The sequence below is a fragment of the Pantherophis guttatus genome, chromosome 3 (genome assembly GCF_059756535.1).
Source record: "Pantherophis guttatus breed Tessera chromosome 3, ASM5975653v1, whole genome shotgun sequence".
In the NCBI taxonomy this organism is placed as follows: Eukaryota; Metazoa; Chordata; class Lepidosauria; order Squamata; family Colubridae; genus Pantherophis; species Pantherophis guttatus.
The window spans coordinates 2,204,942-2,226,758 of record NC_142065.1 but is presented as its reverse complement, the minus strand read 5'-3'; the positions used below and the strand labels follow the sequence as shown (position 1 = coordinate 2,226,758).

Sequence of the window (21,817 nt, the reverse complement as noted above, 5' to 3'; positions counted from 1 at the left end):
TCCTTTCCTCTTCTTCCTCCTCCTTCTTTCCTCCTTTCCTCCTCCTCCTTTCTTCCTCCTCCTTTCTTCCTCCTTTCCTCCTCCTCCTCCTCCTCTTCCTTTCTTCCTCCTTTCCTCTTCTTCCTCCTCCTTCTTTCCTCCTTTCCTCCTCCTCCTTTCTTCCTCCTCCTTTCTTCCTCCTTTCCTCCTCCTCCTCCTCTTCCCTAGCTTATTCCTGCAGGTGCAGGGTCCACTTTTTGGTTCATTGAATGCCACTTTGCACAGTCAGCTGCGACTCTGGGCCATCTTGCCATCTCTGTTTTGGATGCCCACAAGGTCCCTGGCCATTGATATCTAGTGGGTCGGCAGTCTTGGCCTCCATGGTGGAAGGTGCTGCTCTCAGGCCATGTCCATGCCAGCGGAGTCAGCCTTCTCTCATCTCCTCTATAACTGATGCCACATTAAAATGCTGTCGTTAGTGATGTGGTCAAGAAGGGAGATGCCCGCTATCCAATGGAGCCTTCGCATTTCCATGGCACGGAGAGAGCTTTCGGTCCCTGTTGTTGCTGCCCAGCATTCAACGCCTTACAGTGCAACAGGGTGGATGGTTGTCTTGTAAATCTTAGATTTAAGACAGGTTGGCATTTGTCTGTCACACAACACACCAGTGAGTTCTCGCCAATGCATCCAGGCTGCATTCACCCTTGCTAGCTGTATATACCTACCCACACACATACATAACACACATATACACATATACATACAAATGGAATGGAATGGAATGGAATAGAATAGAATAGAATAGAATAGAATAGAATAGAATAGAATAGAATAGAATAGAATAGAATAGAATAGAATAGAATAGAATAGAATAGAATAGAATAGAAAATATGGAATGGAATAGAATAGAATAGAATAGAATAGAATAGAATAGAATAGAATAGAATAGAATAGAATAGAATAGAATAAAATTAGAACTAGAACAGAAGAAGAGAATAGGATAGGACCACACCTAGAATTCTGCATCCAATTTCGGTCACCACACTATAAAAAAGATGTCGAGGCTCTAGAAAAAGTGCAGAGAAGAGCAACCGGGATGATGATGGGACTGGAGGCTAAAACATACGATGAACGGTTGCAGGAACTGGGCCTGGCTAGTCTAGTGAAGAGAAGGACCAGGGGAGACAGGAGAGCATCTTCCAATATTTGAGCGGCTGCCACAGAGAGGAGGAAGGGGGTCAAGCTATTCTCCAAAGCACCCGAAGGCCAGACAAGGAACAATGGATGGAAACTGATCAAGGAGAGATTCAACCTGGAAATAAGGAGGAATTTCCTGACAGGGAGAACAATCAACCAATGGAACAGAAGTTGCCTTCAGAAGTTGTGGGAGCTTCATCACGGGAGGCTTTCAAGAAAAGATTGGACTGCCATTTGTCACAAATGGTGTAAGGTCTCCTGCTTGGACGGGGGGGGGGTTGGACTAGATGACCTATAATGTCCCTTCCAACTCTGTTAATCTGTTAAAGGACAGGACAGGACCCTGGAGATCTTCTAGTCCAGCCCCCTGTTCAAGCAGGAGAACCCATACCATTTCAGATAAGTGACTGTCTAATCTCTTCTTAAAAACCTCCAGTGATACACAAACACATACACACACACACACACTTGTAGACCCTGCTCAAGCATCGCTTATATGCCATGTCCTGGATAGAAGGGAGTGAACTGCTGATAATCTTTTTCTGCTGTCCTCACCACTCTCAGCACTGCCTTCCTGTCCAAACCAGTTAATGCTTCCAAACGAGACAGTAATCATCATCCCTCTATAGCAGAGGTCTTCAAACTTGGCAGCTTTAAGACTTGTGGATTTCCACTCCCAGAATTCTCCAGCCAGCTATGCTGGCTGGAGAATTCTGGGAGTGGAAGTCCACAAGTCTTAAAGCTGCCAAGTTTGAAGACCTCTGCTCTATAGAAAGTGGTAAGGACAGAGGAAGGAAGATGTACTTTTCTCATGTGATGCAGTGCTGGCTTCACTAGGGTCTTGCTGTTGAGTGACAGCCTACTTCTTAGCTGCACACCCACAAATTTGATGCTGCTAACCACCTCCACAGGTGAAATATTAATATGTAGAGGTGTGTGGCTTTGCCTGCCTTTTCTGAAACCGACAGCGATCTCTTTAGTTTTTCCTACGTTTAAAACGAGGCTGTTTTTTTTTTTTTACACCAGTTCACCAAACCCTCTTCAGAGTGGAAATTTAGGGACCAGAAGTGATCCACTCGATCTCTTTCAAGTGGGTGTTGTGGTGAGGAACCATCAGTGAGCATCAAACCGTCTACTTAAGTCTTTTTGTCCTCTTTCCATCCCTTTATATATGTCGGTTTGTGTGGTTTGTTCACAGACCTTCCCTAGGGGGCCTTTATGCTCTCTGAACTTGGTTATTTTCTTCCAGATGGGTAACATCACCAGTGCTGGAAGGGAGGGGGGGTTGGTGGAGAGGAGGAGGAGGAGTGTGGGGTCTTTGTTGTTCTTTAACTGGTGGCTTCCTTGCAGACATTACATGACCCAGGTAGGTAGTGTCATCAGTGCCAGATGGGAGGGGGGAGTTGCAGAGAGGAGGAGAAGGAGAAGGAGGAGGAGAAGGAGAAGGACTGTGAGGACCTTGGTGCTCTCTGAGCTTGGTGGTTTTCCAGCAGACATTTCACAACCCATCTAGGGAACATCATCAGTGCTAGAAGGGAGTGGAGTCTGGAGAAGACGATCAGGAAGAGGAGGGAGGAAGAATTCTGTGGGGTCCTTGGTGCTCTCTTGAGCTGGGTGATTTTCTTGCAGATGTTTCACAGGGAGTGGGGTTTGCAAAGAGGAAGATGAGGAGGAGGAGGAGCGCGACTCTTGAATTTGGCTGCTTTCTAGCAGATGTTTCATGATCCAGCTTGGGAACATCATCAGTGCTACAAGGAAGGGGGTTTGGAGAGAGGAGGAGGAGGACTATGGCAGTGATGATGAACCTTTTCGGGACTGAATGCCCAAACCGGAATGTGCGTGCATCAGAGCACCAGAAACCTGAAAACTAGCTGGCCAGTGCACACATGCCTGGTTTTTGGCCATTTTCCGGGCTGTTTTCAGGCCAGTTTCGGGCTGTTTTTAGGCTGGATTTTGGGCTGTTTTCCAGGCCCAAAAATGGCCCAAAGACCAGCTAGCTGGTGCCGGAAACTAAAACAGCAGCTGGTGACGGGGCACGTGCCCGCAGAGAGGGCTCTACATGCCACCTCTGGCACATGTGCCATAGGTTCGCCATCGCGGGACTATGGGGTCCTTGGTGCTCTCCTCTTGCAAACATTTCATGACCCAACTAGGTAACATCATCAGTGTAGAAGGGAGTGGGGTTTATTCCCTATTTATATACTAGAGACTTGCCCTGTCCGTCTTGGTGGGAATATTATTGTTTTTAATTTTATTTATTTGCATCCTGCCTTTTATTATTTTTACAAATAACTCAAGGGGGGGTTTTGCATAATGTTTTTTTAACTCTTCTTGGTGGTTTTCTTGTGGACATTTCATAACCAGACTTTGCCCCAAAGATACTTTTCAAAAGACAATTGGAGTTCCTTTTCTTTCCTTGAAAAGATTTTACTTCTCATCTGAAGCGCTGAACCTGAAGCTTCATGGATCAGAAGCGAAACATTTTCAATGGAAACAAAAAGTCCAATTGCCTCTAGAAACGCAGTTTTGGGACAACCTGGATGGTTGAGAATCTACATAGACAGACAAACTAGGCAATACAAACTTTGCACCCTTCTAGCACTGATGAAATTACCTAGTTGGGTGATGAAATGTTTTCAAGAAAACCATTAGACTCAGCTGCTCAAGTGAATGTATGAATCCAAAGATGGTGGGTCTCAAAAAAGGGGTAAAATTCCCTCCCCGCCATCCCAACTTGGGGCTCAAAATCATATCAACGATGCCAACAATGTTTTCTCTTGCATTCATCAAGGGACGTGCTCTTAAATACTGTGCATTCTGACATCTTTATTCAAAAGACAGATAACAGAGTTGGAAGGGACCTTCGAGGTCTTCTAGTCCAACCCCCTGCTCATGAAGAAAACCTTATACCATGCCAGACAAATGGTTGTCCAATCTCTTCTTAAAAACTTCCAGTGTTGGAGCATTCACAACTTCTGGAGGCAAGTTGTTCCCCTGGTTAACTGTTCTAACTGTCAGGAAGTTTCTCCTTATTTCCAGGTTGAATCTCTCCTTGGTCAGTTTCCATCCATTGTTCCTTGTCTGGCCTTCGGGTGCTTTGGAGAATAGCTTGACCCCCTTCCTCCTCTCTGGGGCAGCCCCTCCAATATTGGAAGACTGCTCTCCTGTCTCCCCTGGTCCTTCTCTTCACTAGGCTAGCCGTGCTCAGTTCCTGCAACCGTTCACCGTATGTTTTAGCCTCCAGTCCCCTCATCATCCTGGTTGCTCTTCTCTGCACTCTTTCTAGAGTTTCAACATCTTTTTTATAGTGTTGTGACCAAAACTAGTTAGACAATGTAATGCGTTAGATAAAGTCACATTAAATTTCTTTTCCCTTCGCTAGTCTAGAGGATATATCCAAATCTAAGCCCGAGCTATTGGAAATGTGATCTAAAACAAGGTACCTTCAATCATACATGGTGGTTGTGCCCTAAAACAAAAAAATACTTGAAGAATTACATAGATGGTTACAGGAATTAACAGGACTTCAGATAGAATATACCCCGGAACTATTTCTCCTAGGGATAGTTAAAGGGAAATATGACAAAAGAATAATATATATCATTTTACATATAATAACCGCAGCAAGGATAGCTTTCGCGCAATCCTGGAGAAATACAAACATACCTTCCGAAGGTTTAGTAATTAAAAAAAATATTTGATTGTGCAGAAATGGACAAATTGACAATTGAACTGAAAGGACAAATAGATTCGGAATACTACGCCATATGGGAGAAGTGCTACGACTGGATTGAGAACCGAAAAATGGAAAAGAAATAGACAAAATAGAAGTAGAATTAAAATGTATAATAAAAAATGTATTTGAATTGGAATGTTATGGTATGTAAATGGTCACAGTTATGCACAAGACGCGAGTAAGATTTGTTTAATTGTAAAAATGCAATAAAAGTAAAAAGAAATATCTTTTTCCTCTAACCTGGCCCATTTCCTGAGACCCTGCCACGATCCCTTTAAAGGGGAAGGGTCTTGAGTCAGTGGCAAAGCTGGTGGCAGACGTGAGACCCTTCCTAAGTGAAGGGAAGCCGGAAAACTACTAAGCTGGAAAACAGACGTTTCCTGCTGCAGAACTTCCGCTGATAATGTGGTTTATATCAAGGAAAGGGGGAAGGAAGGCTGGAGGAGGGTGGAGGGAGGGCCAGCCACATCCTTTTTGCTGGAGGAATAGAGTGAAGCATTCTGGGAACTGGGTTTTTTTTGGGGGGTGGGGAAGAGGGAATCCAGGGAAATGCCCCCAAAATTTAGATCTTCCAGTTTTCCCAACCTGGATGTTTATAAGCCTCTTTGAGTACAGGCAACTTGCAACTGTTCCGTTTAGGGACCGGTCCTCGCAGTTACGCATTGCAGCAATCCCCGTGGTTATGTAATCAAATTTGGTTGCTTAGAAACCGACAGGCATTGCAGCATCCTGGCTCATGGGTCGCCGTGATTGATGGATTTGCTTTAACGACCGCCTGATTCGCTTAACAACCGCAGCGATTCGCTTATACGCTGTGGCAAAACGGTCGTAGATCCGTGCGGTCGTTAAACAAATCCTCCGTGGATTGTTGGAAGCCGGCTAGGAAGATTGCAAATGGTGGTCATAGGTCTCCAGGATGCTGCAATCGTTGTAAAATACAGGCCAGTTGCCAAGGCCCGAATTTTGATCATGTGATGCTGCAACGGTCGTAAGTGCGAGAAAAGCCATGCTTTTCAGCGCCCTTGCGGCTTTGAATGGTCACAAAATGAATGGTTGGGAGGGCTACTTGTATTTTTACAAGCCCTTCTGTCCTTTATCTGGGTCTCCATTTCAAAAGGTGCCAATTCGTCTCACAAAGCTCACTTCGTTTGGTCGCAGAACGAATCACACAGACGGAGCTGATGTTTACAGTGGCACCTACAGGTAGTCCCTGACTTACGACCAGCGCGGAGCCCCAGATTTCCGTTGCTTAAGTGAGACACTTGTTAAGTGAGCTTTGCCCCGTTTTACGACCTTTCTTGCCTACGGTTGTTAAGCAAATCAGTGTGGTTGTTCAGTTAACAATGTGGTCGTTAAGTGAATCTAGCTCCCCATTGACTTTGCTTGTTAGAAGGTCACAAAAGGGGGATCATGTGATCCCGGGACGCTGCAACCATCATAAATATGAGTCACTTGCCAAGCGTCCAAATTTTGATCGCACAATGGTTGTAAGTGTGAAAAAGGTCATAACTCACTTTTTTTAGTGCCGTTGTAACTTCAAATTGTCACTAAACGAATTGATGTAACTCAAGGACGACCCGTACTGCTAAACCAAGACATTTTAAGTGAGTTTTGCTCCATTTTGCGACCTTTCTTGACACGGTCGTTAAGCGAATCACTGATGTTGTTGAGTTAATCCCACCGTTGTTAAGTGAATCTCATTCCCCATTGATGTTGCTTGTCCGAAGTCCCAAAAGGGGATTGCATGACTGCAGGATGCTGCAACCATCATTAATATGAGTCAGTTGCCAAGCGTCCGAATTTTGATAACGTGACCACGGGGGATGTGCTGCAACGGTTGTTAAGTGTGAAAAATGGTCCTAAGTCATTGTTTTCAGTGCTGTTGTAACTCCGAACGGTCACTCAATGAATGGTTATAAGTCGAGGACTTCCTGTACTTTTAAAGGTCTGCCAGGGCTGCCCATCCAGAATTTGCTTTGATTTGCAATTTTTTTTAAATTTTGATTTATATGCCGCCCTTCTCCGGAGACTCAGGGGGGCTTACAGTGCGTTAAGCAATAGCCTTCATACTTTTGAATATTTATACAAAGTCAGCTTATTGCCCCCACAATCCGGGTCCTCATTTTACCTACCTTAGAAAGGATGGAAGGCTGAGTTAACCTTGAGCCTGGTGGGATTTGGACTTGCAGTAATTGCAGGCAGCTGGTCTTAATAACAGGGTGCTTTAGACCACTGTACTACCAAGGCTCCAAGAATTAAAAAGTGAATTTAATTCACTTTTGGAACACAACGTTAGGGAAGATGCGATGCCATCCCAGGCCGGTCTCACCCTTTTGTGATGAAGGTGGCATGCAGGCAGCGGTGCACGGAAATGATTGTGTGTCTCTAGTGTGTGTTGTGTTGTGTTTTCAGCCTGGGGGCCCATAAGCAAGAGCCTCTCCCTCTCTCTTTGAATATTCTTTGCTGGGAAACCCATTTTAAAAAGTTTTTTTTCCCCTCTTGTCTCTTGCAATCAACCCAAGGGAAGCCCTGTCTGCCTGCCTGCCTGCCTGCCTGGGCAGATCCCTTTTTGATCCCTGCAGGATCAAGGCAAACAGCTGGCGGCTTTGTTCCTCCCCCCTCCCTTTCCCTTCCCCTCCCCTCCCCAAAACACACAAGGGCACATTTCCTTCTTCTCCTTTGCCTGGCCTTTGGGGCAAAGATGGCGAGGGACCGGGGGGGGGGCGCTCTGGGACATCCTGGGACTCAGGAGGGGGTGTCCCCCTTTAAAATAATAAACTAAAGTTTTGTTTTGGAGTGTGGGGGGGACGGGAGAACGGAGCAGCTGAATTAAGCCGGTTTAACTTTTGCAAGAGTTTGGCAGGAAGCATTTCTTAACTGTAGCAACGTCAAAATGAATGGACTTCAACTCCCAGAATTCCCCAGCCAGCCAGCCAGCCAGCCAGCCATGCTGACTGGGGAATTCTGGGAGTTGAGGTCCACCCAATTTATAGCTGCTAAGTTTGAAAAATACTGACTTAAATACGGACCAATAGGATATAGGTCATAGCTGGGAATTTCCTAGGCAGCCTGCTTTCAGGTGGGTGGACTTCAATTCCCAGAATTCCCCAGCCAGCCATATTTATTTATTTATTTATTTATTTATTTATTTATTTATTTATTTATTATATTTCTATACCGCCTTTCTCCCGTAGGACTCAAGGTGGTGTACAGTCAACAAAAATATAGATACACAAACATCATAAAATTGCTAATTAAAATTATTATTATAACATAGTTTGGCCCAATTAAATTAAATTAGATAACATTTTAAAAACATTCACAATATGTTGAAGTCCACATGTTTTACAGTGGCCAAAGTTGGAAACACTGGTCTAACTAGGCCCGAAAAAAGGAGATTTTTCTGAAGAATTGAAGTCCATCCATCTTAAAGCCTGCTGGCTGGGGAATTATGGGAGTTGAAGTCCACCCATCTTAAAGCCTGCTGGCTGGGGAATTATGGGAGTTGAGGTCCACCCATCTTAAAGCCTGCTGGCTGGGGAATTATGGGAGTTGAGGTCCACCCATCTTAAAGCATGACGGATGGGGAATTATGGGAATTGAGGTCCACCCATCTTAAGGCATGCTAACTGGGGAATTCTGGGAGTTGAAATTTTGACTCAGCCTGCAAAAAAAAACTTTTAAAATGGGAACATTGCAACTGTGAGGTAAATCTTCTCATTTGGGATCCAAGAAAATGGGAGATCTGTTTGCAGAGATGAAGTTTGGTTTGGCTGAAAGTTGCCTCCCTGGGAAATCTCTCCCGCAGGTTAAGATGAAAAGAGAAAAGAACATCCGTTGGACGATGGATCTGACCTTGACCAACGGGGACTGCAGCGACTCGGACCCTGCCCCCGAGGAGAACGATGCTGCAGGTACCTTTGCGCCCAGGAGGCCATCAAGTTTGGGGAAGGCTGGAGCCCCTGCTTTGACCCTGGGGTCATCACTCAGGTGCTGGAAAGTGGGTGGGCTTGCCTTGTCTGGGGGCGAAGGGAAGGAAGGGACCCAAAGGACTTCCTTCCAGAAAGTCCAGTTGCCTCTTGAAAAAGCACCTTTGGGACAAACCTGGAGGACCTGGAGAATCTCCATAGAGGGAGGGAGAAAGGAGGTAGAAGAGAAGGGAGGGAGGGAAGGAGGAAAGAGGATGAAAGGAAGGAAGGAAGGAGGAAGGGAGGATAAAGAAGGAAGGAGGAAGAAAAGAGAAGGGAAGGAGGGATGGAAGGCAGGCAGGAAGGAAGGAAGGAGAACAGAGGGAGGATAAAAAGAGGAAGAAAGGAAGGAGGAGAGAGGGAGAGATGAAGAAGGAAGGAGGGAGGGGAGAGTAAAAAGGAAGGGGAGGGAAGGGAGGAAGGAGAAGCTAGGTAGAATAAAAAGGGAGGGAGGATAAAGAAGGAAGGAGGGAAGAAGAAATGGGAAGGAGGGATGGAAGGCAGGAAGGAAGGAAGGAGAACAGAGGGAGGATAAAAAGGAAGAAAGGAAGGAGGAGAGAGAGATGAAGAAGGAAGGAGGGAGGGGAGAGTAAAAAGGAAGGGGAGGGAAGGAAGGAAGGAGAAGCTAGGTAGAATAAAAAGGGAGGGAGGATAAAGAAGGAAGGAGGGAGGAAGGAAAGGGAAGGAGGGATGAAAGGCAGGCAGGAAGGAGAATGGAGGGAGGATAAAAAGAGGAAGAAAGGAAGAGGAGAGAGGGAGAGATGAAGGGAGGGGAGAGTAAAAAAGGAAGGAGAAGCTAGGGAGAATAAAGAGAGGGAGGAAGAAAGGGAGGGAGGATAAGGAAAGAGGGAGGAAGAAAAGGGACGGAGGAAGAAGGAAGGAAGGAAAGAGAAGGGACGGAGGATAAAGAGGAAGAAAGAAAGAGAGGGAAGGAAGGAAGGAGGAGGGAGAGTAAAGACAGAGGAAGGAACAAAAGAAGGAAGGAGAAGAGAGAGTTTGGGTGGAACATGTGTTAGAAGAAGCTCCTTGGGTCAAAGAAGGAGACATCTTGATAGTCTCCAGATCTGCTTGGTTAGGAAAGGACCAACCTTAACAACCGCCACATAAAAGGTTATAAAATTGGATGTGACTCAGATAATGACCATCTCACTTAGTGACGGCTGTGGTCGCAAGTCGAGGGCGGCCTGCATTTTGTGAACCCAGGAAAGGCCGTTTTTGCTTGGCCAGGTGCCCGCAGAGAGCTGGAGGCACGTGGAGCCTCTGACGGGCTTCAGAAATAGACGTCTGCAGTTGCAGAGAGGAAGAAGAGAAGGATGGGAGACCACCAGGAGATCTTTGGCTGCCGGGCTGGATCTCAGGCAGGCAGTCGTGGGAACTTCCAGCACTGAAATCCTTTTGGAGAAGCCAAATTCGTTGAATGGGCTTAGAACTGGGAAGCTGTTGGGGATTTCTGCAGAAAGGAAATCCCGGGTGTCAAACCTCAGGCCCAGCTCCCTCTTAGTGACGGATGCTTTCTTTGCGCAGACGCCAGCCAGGCGGAAAGTGTGACCTCTGGGATAAAGGAGGAGGAGGAAGAGGAGGCTGATGACATCCCCAAGCAAGTCCGAGAGGTGAGCCAAAGACAGGATGTGCTCGTTTAGGCTAGTGGTTAAGGCACCAGGCTAGAGAGCGGGAGATTGTGAGTTCTAGTACTGCCTTAGGGATGAAAGCAGGCTGGGTGACTTTGAGCCTATTGGTAGGAGATGGCGAGTTCTAGTCCTTCCTTATAGGCATATGGGCTGGCTGGTTGAGTCTGGGCCAATCACCAGGAGACAGTGAATTCTAGTCCCGCCTTAGGTGTGAAAGCCAATTGGTTGAATCACCAGGAGATGGTGAGTTCTAGCCTTGCCTTAGGTGTGAAAGCCAATTGGTTGACTTTGGGTCAATCACCAGGAGACAGTGAATTCTAGTCCCGCCTTAGGTGTGAAAGCCAATTGGTTGACTTTGGGTCAATCACCAGGAGATGGTGAGTTCTAGTCTCGCCTTAGGCATGAAAGCCAGCTGGGTGACTTTGGGCCAGTCCCTCTCTCTCTCTCTCAGTTCAGCCCACCTCACAGGGTTGTTTTTGTGGGGAAAAGAGCAGGAGGAAAGTATTCACCGCCTTGAATTGTCTGTAAAAATACTAAAGGTGAGGTATAAATTAAATAAATATGTCGATAGTTAATTGATTTGGGGATCATCAGAAAATGCATTTCTTCCCTGGGAGTGATAGTTTTGGGGTGGGTGGGCTCAATCTTCCTGTTTTTGATGAGGGAAAGAGTAGACTTTAAAGCTGGTTTGAGTTTCTGCCCAAGAGCGAGAAAATATTGGACAAAAATACACACCTGGCTGGAAAAAAATGATAAATCTACATATAGTTCTGAAACCACAGAGATATTTCTGCTGGGCATATTCTATCAGAAAAATATGACAAAAAGACTGCATATTTGATTTTGCACATATTAACGGCAGCCAGATGAGACCCCCGTCTCATCAGGAGAATGTAATTAAAAAAAATATTAGACTGTGCAGAAATGGATAGATTAACACTTGCTATTAAGGATAAAGAAGAAACTGAATATTTTTTTGATATGGGACACATTTTATCAATGGCTTGATAATAGAAACAGAAGTTAGAAAGGAAGAGATATAAAGGGAGGAAATGGTATAGAGGAGAGTTGTTAAAGAAGACGATGTTCAATGTTAAGCATTAAAGTTATTATATCATATTATTTTTTTATTTTATTTTTTAAATTTGATTTATATGCCGCCCTTCTCCGGAGACTCAGGGCGGCTTACAACGTGCTCAGCAATAGCCTTCATCCTTTTGTATATTTAGACAAAGTCAGCTTATTGCCCCCACAAACTGGGTCCTCATTTTACCTACCTTAGAAAGGATGGAAGGCTGAGTCGACCTTGAGCCTTGGCGAGATTCGAACCTGCAGTAATTGCAGGCATTTGGTCTTAGTAACCAGCTTAATAACAGGGTGCCTTAGACCACTGTACTACCAAGGCTCTTATATTATTATATTATTAATACCATGGTGATGACTAAATATAATGAAGATGAATAAATATGACTTATCAAAATATAATTGTACCCAGAATACACACAGTTTGATGAAAATTGAGTGTTATATAAATAAAAGAAATAAAACGTGGGGGAAAAAAAAAACCCTGATTCGGGGGTCCTTAAGGAAGAATCAGACCCTCGGATCCTGATGTTTTCCTCCCCTCGGGGGTCCCAGGTCCCGGTGCGAGGAAACGCTGGCTGGGAGAACAGCCTGAGGCAGAAACCGGCACCCCGGATCGTTTTCCAGGCTGGTCCCGTCTCGCAGGAGAAGAAAGTCAAAGACGATGTGGAAAGCATCGAAGGCTTCAAGGAACGTCACAAAATCAGGGTAAGGGAGGTTTTTTTCTCCTTTTTTTTTAAAAAAAAAATTCAAAACTCATTGCAAAAAGCAAAGAAGAAAAATATAGGTAGTCCTCGACTTACGACAGTCCATTTAGCGACCGTTCAGAGTTACAACAGGTACTTAGGGCTGTTTTTCACACTTACGACCGTCGCAGGGTTCCCCGTGGTCACGTGATCAAAATTCAGCCGCTAGGCAACTGTCTCATCTTTACGACGGTCGCAGGGTTCCATGGCCATGTGGATCCCCTTTTGCGACCGTCTGACGAGCCAAGCCAACAGGGGAAGCCGGATTCGCTTAACGACCATGTTGCTGTCTTAACAACCGCAGGGATTCACTTAACACCTGTGATAAGGAACGGTTGTTAACATGGAGCAGAACTTGCTTCACAAATGTCTCGCTTAGCAACATAAATTTTGGGCTCCCTTGTGGTTGTACGTCGAGGACTACCTCAACCTAATAAGATTACCTGCACACACCATGATAAAAGAATGCGAAAAAGTGAAAGAATCGAAGTAGTTTTTCTGAAAACTAAAAAGACAAAAAAAAAGAGAAAAGAAAAGAAAAAGAAAAAGAAAAAAAACACTGGAAGAAAAAGTTGAAGTAGTCTCGACTTATGACCACTCACTTAGTGACCATTTGAAGTTGTGATAGACTTATTACAAATGGGATTCAAAGTTCCAGCAGTCCTACCTCCCCCCGACTTATGATTACATTTTACAACAGCTTTGCCTAAAAACCAGAAATAAAATGCTGCTCATAGCGGAAAATTGGTCTGCTTAACAACTGTGGGATTCACTTAAAAACCGTCACAAAAAAAGGTCATAGAACGTGGTCTGATCACGTCACCAACCTGCTTCCCAACTGCCATGAATTATGACCGTGATCGGCAGGTTCCATTACGGTCGTAAGTCGAGGACTACCTGTGTGAGCCAATCACCAGGAGACAGTGAGTTCTAGTCCTACAATAGACACAGAAGCCAGCTGGGTGACTTTGGGCCAGTCACCAGGAGACGGTGAGTTCTAGTCCTACCATAGACACAGAAGCCAGCTGGGTGACTTTGGGCCAGTCACCAGGAGATGGTGAGTTCTAGTCCTACCATAGACACAGAAGCCAGCTGGGTGACTTTGGGCCAGTCACCAGGAGACGGTGAGTTCTAGTCCTACCATAGACACAGAAGCCAGCTGGGTGACTTTGGGCCAGTCACCAGGAGACGGTGAGTTCTAGTCCTACCATAGACACAGAAGCCAGCTGGGTGACTTTGGGCCAGTCACCAGGAGACGGTGAGTTCTAGTCCTACCATAGACACAGAAGCCAGCTGGGTGACTTTGGGCCAGTTCACCAGGAGACGGTGAGTTCTAATTTTAGCATGTCTGGCTGGGGAATTCTGGGAGTTGAAGTCCACAGGGCTCAAAGGTTGGCGTTTTCTTGGTATAAGCAAGGACCGTCTGTTTCTTGGTTGAAGTGCCCTCCTTCGCCTCTTTTCTGCATGGGGGGACTCAGTTTTCCCTTCCTTTCCAGCACTCGAAAAGGCTTTCTGGGTGTATCCAGAAAAACTACTCGGAAGAGGAGAATTCCCGGCAGCAGGAAAACTCCGAGGTCACAAATGGCTGTGACTACCGAACAGCAAGAAGGACGGCAGAATACCAGGTGGGTGAGGGACTCTGCGTGGGCTTCGGGAGCGAATTTAAAAGTTTTTCAAGGAGACACCCGCATTAAGTTAGTCTGCCCGTGTTATTGCTGGAAATGAGTGTTGAGGGTGAAACTGCCGTCTGCTAGGTAGTGCAACGGACCAGACAGCGAATAGATACGATGCTTAGCAAAACACACAGATAGTCACAGACTCTGAACGTTTAAAGAAAAATAAACAGTCTTTACTTGTAGTATAAAAACAAACTTGGCTTCTCAAAACAACTTCTTCAAACAATCACGGTTTAACACAAAACATAGTTTGCTTTACAATTCCAGTTCTCTTCAAACACAGACACAGTTCCTTCCAGCAGTTCAACCTTCTAATAGCAGGAGCAGAAGTGAGCGAACTTCCTGCCTTCTTTTATGTCTGCTTAGCACAGCCAATTAGTCATCTTTGTAGCAGTTAAAGTTACAGAACATAGTTTTCTATATATTACCTACCCAACCGTAGGATAAGCATCCAACAATGAGCGCTCTCCAAAATAGTTTCAAGATTTTAAGTTTGAACCAAAAATCCATTCCTTATTTATTTATTTTATTTATTTATTTTGTCGCATTTCTATGCCGCCCAACTCCCAAGGGACTCTAGGAGTTGGGCGGCATAGAAATGGATAAACCATCCTAAACATCCAATTTGAAAACGGAGAACTGATTTGGGCCGGTCTTTTAAGGGTCCTTGCGTCACATTGTTCCAAGGAGAGATTTTAAGATATATTATGTCTGCTGCATTCCCCCAATCAACTAAATAAGTTATCGGGTTAAAAAAAATAAGATGGGCTTATGTTGCCTTCTGTGAATTTCTTCCTCATTTTCAAGGGGATAATCGACTGAAGTCTGTATGGTCTGTTGTAAAATCTTCCCAAAGGTTGCTAAAGAGAATCAGTTTGGGCTAGTGGTTTTGGCTAGAAAGTGGGAGACGGTGAGTTCTAGTCCCGCCTTAGGCATGAAAGCTGGCTGGGTGACGTTGGGCCAATCACCAGGAGACGGTGAGTTCTAGTCCCGCCTTAGGCATGAAAACCAGCTGGGTGGCTTTGGGCCAATCACCAGGAGACGGTGAGTTCTAGTCCCGCCTTAGGCATGAAAGCCGGCTGGGTGACGTTGGGCCAATCACCAGGAGGCGGTGAGTTCTAGTCCTGCCTTAGGCATGAGAGCCAGCTGGGTGACTTTGGGCCAATCACCAGGAGACGGTGAGTTCTAGTCCCGCCTTAGGCATGAAAGCCAGCTGGGTGGCTTTGGGCCAATCACCAGGAGACGGTGAGTTCTAGTCCCGCCTTAGGCATGAAAGCTGGCTGGGTGACGTTGGGCCAATCACCAGGAGGCGGTGAGTTCTAGTCCTGCCTTAGGCATGAGAGCCAGCTGGGTGACTTTGGGCCAATCACCAGGAGACGGTAAGTTCTAGTCCTGCCTTAGGCATGAAAGGTGGCTGGGTAACGTTTTTTTTTTTAATTTGATTTATATGCCGCCCTTCTCCGGAGACTCAGGGCGGCTTACAATGCGTTAAGCAATAGCCTTCATGCTTTTGTATATACCTGCTTAGTAGGGCTTTCACCCCCCCCCCAAGTGGTGTTCTATTTTATACAAAGTCAGCTTATTGCCCCCACAATCTGGATCCTCATTTCACCTACCTTAGAAAGGATGGAAGGCTGAGTCAACCTTGAGCCTGGTGGGATTCGAACCTGCAGTAATTGCAGGCAGCTGGCAGCTAAGTGCTACTTAACAGCACTTTAGTCCGCTGCACCACCAAGGCTCTTGAGTTGCATCCGTGGGGTTGCCCCCTAACCTTAACCGACCCCCCCCCCTTGTTCAACCTTCCCCTTGTTTCTGTTTGACTCGCAGGACGGAAAAGGCTTTGGAATCGGGGAACTGGTCTGGGGGAAGATCAAAGGCTTCTCCTGGTGGCCGGCCATCGTGGTGTCCTGGAAGACGACCTCCAACCGCCAGGCGGCGCCTGGCATGCGCTGGTTGAAATGGTTTGGGGACGGAAAGTTTTCGGAGGTGAGGGGCGTGGAAGGGGAGGGGGATAGTTGAGAAGACGGTCAGTCCCTTTGTGGCTCTCATATCTTATTCATCTTATCATTTTCTTAAGCTGTGGTTTGTGGAATCAAAACACAACTAGCTGGGTTCCGACACTAAACCACGAATGATGGTTTACACATCACTGTTTTTTTTGTAGAGACCAACTGAAAGCAATTTTCCAACTTAGATGTATTTTTAATATATTTTCAAGAAAGTCAAATTTATTTCCTGGTTTACGATTTGATAATAAATTGCATTTATTTTTATGCTCCCCCCCCAAGTCAGTATGTACAAAATTCTATATAAAATATACATGGCCTTTTGAATCTTAAACTTTGAAAGTTTGAACAATTAACCAGTGGAACAGCTTGCCACCAGAAGTAGTATGAGCTCCATCACTGGAGGTTTTTAAGAAGAGACTGGACAAACATCTGTCTGGAATGGTATAGGATCTCCTGCTCAAGCAGGGGGCTGGACTAGATGACCTCCAAGGTCCCTTTGAACTCTGTTATTCTGTATTCTGTATGAATACCACACTTATCACTACAAAAATGAGAATGGGTCTGGAGGCTAAAACGTATGAAGAATGGTTGCGAGAAACGGGTATGTCGAGCCTAATGAATTAGGGGTGACTTGACAGGAGTCTTCCAATATTTGAGGGGCTGCTACAGAGAAGAAGGGGCCAGTGTATCCTCCAAAGCACCCGAACCCAGAACAAGAAGCAATGGATGGAAACTAATCAAGGAGAGAAGCAACCTAGAACTAAGGAAAAATTTCCTGACAGAATAATTGACCAGTGGAACTACTTGCCTCCAGAAATTGTGAGTGCTCCATCACTGGAGGTTTTGAAGGAAGAAACTGGACAGTCATTTGTCTGAAATGGTATAGGGTCTCCTGCTTGAGTAGGGGGTTGGACTAGAAGACCTCCAAGGTCCCATCCAATTCTGTTATTCTGTTATTTCCCTTCCTGTAACAGAATAACAGAGTTGAAAGTCTTCTAGTCCAAACTGCAGAGGTGGGGATATTAAAGGAGGTCATGGAAATTCACGGTAAAGAAGTCACCAAGTTTGCCTGATTTTAGACACGGTTCACTACGTCACCTGTTCAAGGAGAGCTGCTGAAAGGGACATCAGAGGTCTTCTAGTCCACCCTATGGTCAAGCAGGAGACCTTATACCATTCCAGACAAACGGCTATCTAATCTTTTCTTGAAAACCTCCCGTGATGGAGAACCCACAACTTTCAAGGACCGGATTTCTTAGTGTTGTTTGCAACAGGGTTTGTTAAACTGCCCTGAATTATGTGCCTATCGGTCCATCCATCCCACTAGTCCTCAAGAGGGCTCTTTGCGGGAGGTTGGCAATGGGCATGTCCGTGCCCAAACATTTGCAGACGAAACCTGCTTTTTTTTTTTTTTGCAGTTTTCAAACCCAGTTTAGTTAAAAAAAAAAAAAGGATGGCAAAAAACTGTTGTTTCTAGGTAATTTATGTATTTGTTAAATTTGTCGCCTATCTCGCTGTGGGGCTACTCTAGGTGGCCTACAATGATAAAAAGAAGTGGGGGGGAAATGAAAGCTGGCTGGGAAATCCTGGGAGTTGAAGTCCATCCATCTTCAAGTGGTCCCAGAGTTGGGGAGTTGTCAAGTTTTGACAGGTCGTCTCAAATAAATTGCATTTCAAACAAAGTCTTTGATAAAAACTCCCATTTATTGAGCACGACATTCTAAATCCTGGCTCATCGTAGCCAACACTGACTTCCAGACCCAAAACCCTCCCTTTCCTTTCCCCACTCCTCTGCACTCATTGGCCATCTTCCAAGTCATTCTACTCCTAATCTACTGCTCCAGCTCAAAGGAATTTCCCCCCTCCCATCTCATCTCCTAGGGGATATTATCTCCAGGGAAAATAAGTAGGTGAAAAGTCAAACATCCCTTTCCAGACGCCTTCGCTTCTCCTTCTTATGTCAGCACTAGAGGAAATGCAGCTTGAAGTGCTGACAGGAGTTGAGGATTCTGCCCCGGGGAGGGGTCTTTTCTTGGATGGCTGGGATAAAGAAACAAAGGTCAGAGTGGTTGGGTCCAGTCGCTTTCTCCTTATTGAATCATGGTGGCGCACTGGTTAGAGTGCAGTACTGCAGGCTACTTCTGCTGACTGCTGACTGCCTGCAATTTGACAGTTCGATTCTCACCGGATCCAGGTTGACTCAGCCTTCCGTCCTTCCGAGGTTGGTAAAAATGAGGACCCAGATTGTTGGGAGAAAGAGGCTGACTCTGTAAACTGCTTAGGGAGCTCTGTGAAGCACTATGAAGCGGTATATAAGTGTAAGGGCTATTGCTTGTGAAGGAAAGAAAAAGGAAGGAAGGAAAGAAAGAAAGAAAGAAAGAAAAAGGAAGGAAGGAAGGAAGGCATGGTGACCCAGTGGTTAGAATGCCATATTGCAAGTTAACTCTGCCGACTGCCAGCAGTTCGATCTTGACTGGCTCAAGGTTGACTCAGCCTTCCGTCCTTCCGGGGTGGCGCAGTGGTTAGAGTGCAGTACTGCAGCCTAATTCTGCCGACTGCCTGCAATTTGGCAGTTCGAATCTCACCAGGCTCAAGGTTGACTCAGCCTTCCGTCCTTCCGAGATGGGTAAAATGAGGACCCAAATTGTTGCGGGGGGGTAAGAGGCTGACTCTGTCAACCGCTTAGAGAGGGCTGGAAAGCACTGCGAAGCGGTATATAACTCTAAGGGCTATTGCTATTGTTGCAGATCTCCGCTGACAAACTGGTGGGTCTGGTACATTTCCGGGAACATTTCAACCCCGCCACGTTTCAGAAGTTGGTGTCCTACCAACAATCCATTCTCCATGTTTTGGAGGTAAGAAGGGGCTGGGTGGAAAGAAAACAGGAGACCACCAATCATTCCACAGTCGCCCCACCCTCAGAGAGCCCCAAAGACCCCTCAGTCGTTCTCTTCTTCCTCCTCCTCTCTGCAAACTCCCCTCTCTTCTAGCACTGATGATGTTCCCTAGTTGGGCCATGAAACATCTGCCAGAAAGCATCCAAGCTCAGAGAGCACCAGGGACCCCACAGTTCTCCTCCTCCTCCCCTCCTCTTCCTCTCCTTCCTTCCTTCCTTCCTTCCTTCCTTCCTTCCTTCCTTCCTTCCTTCCTTCCTTCCTTCCTTCTAGCACTGATGATGTTCCCTAGTTGGGCCATGAAACATCTGCCAGAAAGCATCCAAGCTCAGAGAGCACCAAGGACCCCACAGTTCTCCTCCCCCTCCTCTTCCTCTCCTTCCTTCCTTCCTTCCTTCCTTCCTTCCTTCCTTCCTTCCTTCCTTCCTTCCTTCCTTCCTTCCTTCCTTCCTTCCTTCCTTCCTTCCTTCCAGCACTGATGATGTTGGGCCATGAAACATCTGCCAGAAAGCATCCAAGCTCAGAGAGCACCAAGGACCCCACAGTTCTCCTCCTCCTCCCCTCCTCTTCCTCTCCTTCCTTCCTTCCTTCTAGCACTTCATGACCCCTAGTTGGGTCATGAAACATCTGCCAGAAAACACCCAAGCTCAGGGAGCACCAAGGACCCCACAGTTCTCCTCCTCCTCCTCCCCTCCTCTTCCTCTCCTTCCTTCCTTCCTTCCTTCCTTCCTTCCTTCCTTCCTTCCTTCCTTCCTTCCTTCCTTCCTTCCTTCCTTCTAGCACTGATGATGTTCCCTAGTTGGGCCATGAAACATCTGCCAGAAAGCATCCAAGCTCAGAGAGCACCAAGGACCCCACAGTTCTCCTCCTCTTCCTCTCCTTCCTTCCTTCCTTCCTTCCTTCCTTCCTTCCCTCCTTCCTTCCTTCCTTCCTTCCTTCCTTCTAGCACTGATGATGTTCCCTAGTTGGGCCATGAAACATCTGCCAGAAAGCATCCAAGCTCAGAGAGCACCAAGGACCCCACAGTTCTCCTCCTCCTCCTCCCCTCCTCTTCCTCTCCTTCCTTCCTTCCTTCCTTCCTTCCTTCCAGCACTGATGATGTTCCCTAGTTGGGCCATGAAACATCTGCCAGAAAGCATCCAAGCTCAGAGAGCACCAAGGACCCCACAGTTCTCCTCCTCTTCCTCCCCTCCTCTTCCTCTCCTTCCTTCCTTCCTTCCTTCCTTCCTTCCTTCCTTCCTTCCTTCCTTCCTTCCTTCCTTCCTTCTTTCCTTCTAGCACTGATGATGTTCCCTAGTTGGGCCATGAAACATCTGTCAGAAAACATCCAAGCTCAGAGAGCACCAAGGACTCCACAGTTGTCTTTGTCCTCCTCCTCCTCTCCTTCCTTCCTTCCTTCCTTCCTTCCTTCCTTCCTTCCTTCCTTCCTTCCTTCCTTCCTTCCTTCCTTCCTTCCTTCCTTCCTTCCTTCTAGCACTGATGATGTTCCCTAGTTGGGTCATGAAACGTCTGCCAGAAAGCATCCAAGCTCAGAGAGCACCAGGGACCCCACAGTTCTCCTCCTCCTCCTCCCCTCCTCTTCCTCTCCTTCCTTCCTTCCTTCCTTCCTTCCTTCCTTCCTTCCTTCCTTCCTTCCTTCCTTCCTTCCTTCCTTCCTTCCTTCCTTCCTTCCTTCCTTCCTTCTAGCACTGATGATGTTCCCTAGTTGGGTCATGAAATGTCTGCAAGAAAACAGCCAAGCTCAGAGAGCACCAGGGACCCCACAAACCTTAACCCAAAAGCTACAGAAGGCTGCAGTAAAATCGCCATTGATTGCCCTTGAACGGACATTCCTCCCCCTTATTTACTGATATATTTTTGTGAGATTTTTTTTTTGTGTACGCTCCCAAATCCAAACCGCTCCAGGTGGGCTACGAAGCAATGTTTCAAAACCCATCCATGCTGGCCCCCTCCTGTTAAAAAAAGAGGCTGGGACCCTTACCCGAATGGGATTTGGGCAGAATCTTTGCACTGGCATGATGAGTGGGGAAGGGGCTTCTGGGCAGTTCCTCCAGCTCAGTGCCCCCCCAGCCCCAATCCTGCTGTGACCAAACTTCTTGTGGATGGCAGGTTGCGAGTAGCCGAGCCGGGAAGACTTTCTCCACCGTGGCTGGGGAATCTCTGGATGAGAAACTGAAACCTATGCTGGATTGGGCCAACCACGGATTCAAACCCGCTGGAGAGAAGGGGCTACGGCCCCCCAAGACTTTGGGTAAGACACCCCCCCAGCCCCAGGCTTCACCAGCAAAGGGCAGTGGGGTTTTTGTCTGTGACCACGCGGGCTGGGTTTTTTCTTCTTCTAATTTTCTTCTTTGAAGACATTTCGCTTCTCATCCAGGAAGCTTCTTCAGCTCTGACAGGACTTCAATTTTGCATGGAATTGAACTTTCGGGGAATCCGATGGTGACTGTGGTATAGGGGTGGGTGGGTGCGTCGAGCTGGTCTCTCTCCCTTGCTAATGGCATGGGGGCCTGTCAGATGGGGGGGGGGCTTTGCCAGCGATCCCTCATCTCTGCCATCTCCTTTGGGGAAAATGACCTGGACTCTGACCTCTGCTGCCGTTCTTTCTTTCTTTCTTTCTTTCTTTCTTTCTTTCTTTATTTATTTATTTATTTATTTATTTTTATTTATTTATTTATTAGATTTTTATACCGCCCCCTCTCCCGAAGGACTCGGGGCGGTGCACAGCCATAGTTAAAAACATACAATATAAACAATTAAAATACGTTTAAAACAGAATTAAATCTAAAATGGCTCCCCAATTTAAAATGCCTTACCCATACCCCTATAAAAAGACGAATTTAAAATTTAAAAATTTAAAATTTCCACATTTAAAAAGGGGGAAGATTTAGGCCAGGCCAG

The 21,817-nt window shown here is 46.3% G+C and overlaps 1 protein-coding gene across 3 annotated transcripts in view; it reads left to right on the top strand.

Moving 5' to 3' along the window:
* DNMT3B (DNA methyltransferase 3 beta) overlaps positions 1-21,817 on the top strand; it is a 53,024-nt gene that overhangs the window by 4,279 nt on the left and 26,928 nt on the right. For 2 of the 3 annotated variants that reach the window (XM_087888945.1, XM_087888944.1), the window contains exons 2-8: positions 8,721-8,826; positions 10,405-10,490; positions 12,147-12,299; positions 13,834-13,962; positions 15,841-15,999; positions 18,770-18,877; positions 21,026-21,167. In XM_087888945.1, the coding sequence (XP_087745071.1) occupies positions 8,727-8,826; positions 10,405-10,490; positions 12,147-12,299; positions 13,834-13,962; positions 15,841-15,999; positions 18,770-18,877; positions 21,026-21,167 (877 nt within the window). In that variant the 5' untranslated portion in view covers positions 8,721-8,726. Of the gene's footprint in view, positions 1-8,654; positions 8,827-10,404; positions 10,491-12,146; positions 12,300-13,833; positions 13,963-15,840; positions 16,000-18,769; positions 18,878-21,025; positions 21,168-21,817 lie in introns of those variants that run through there. The other variant, XM_087888943.1, reaches the window with a different exon arrangement.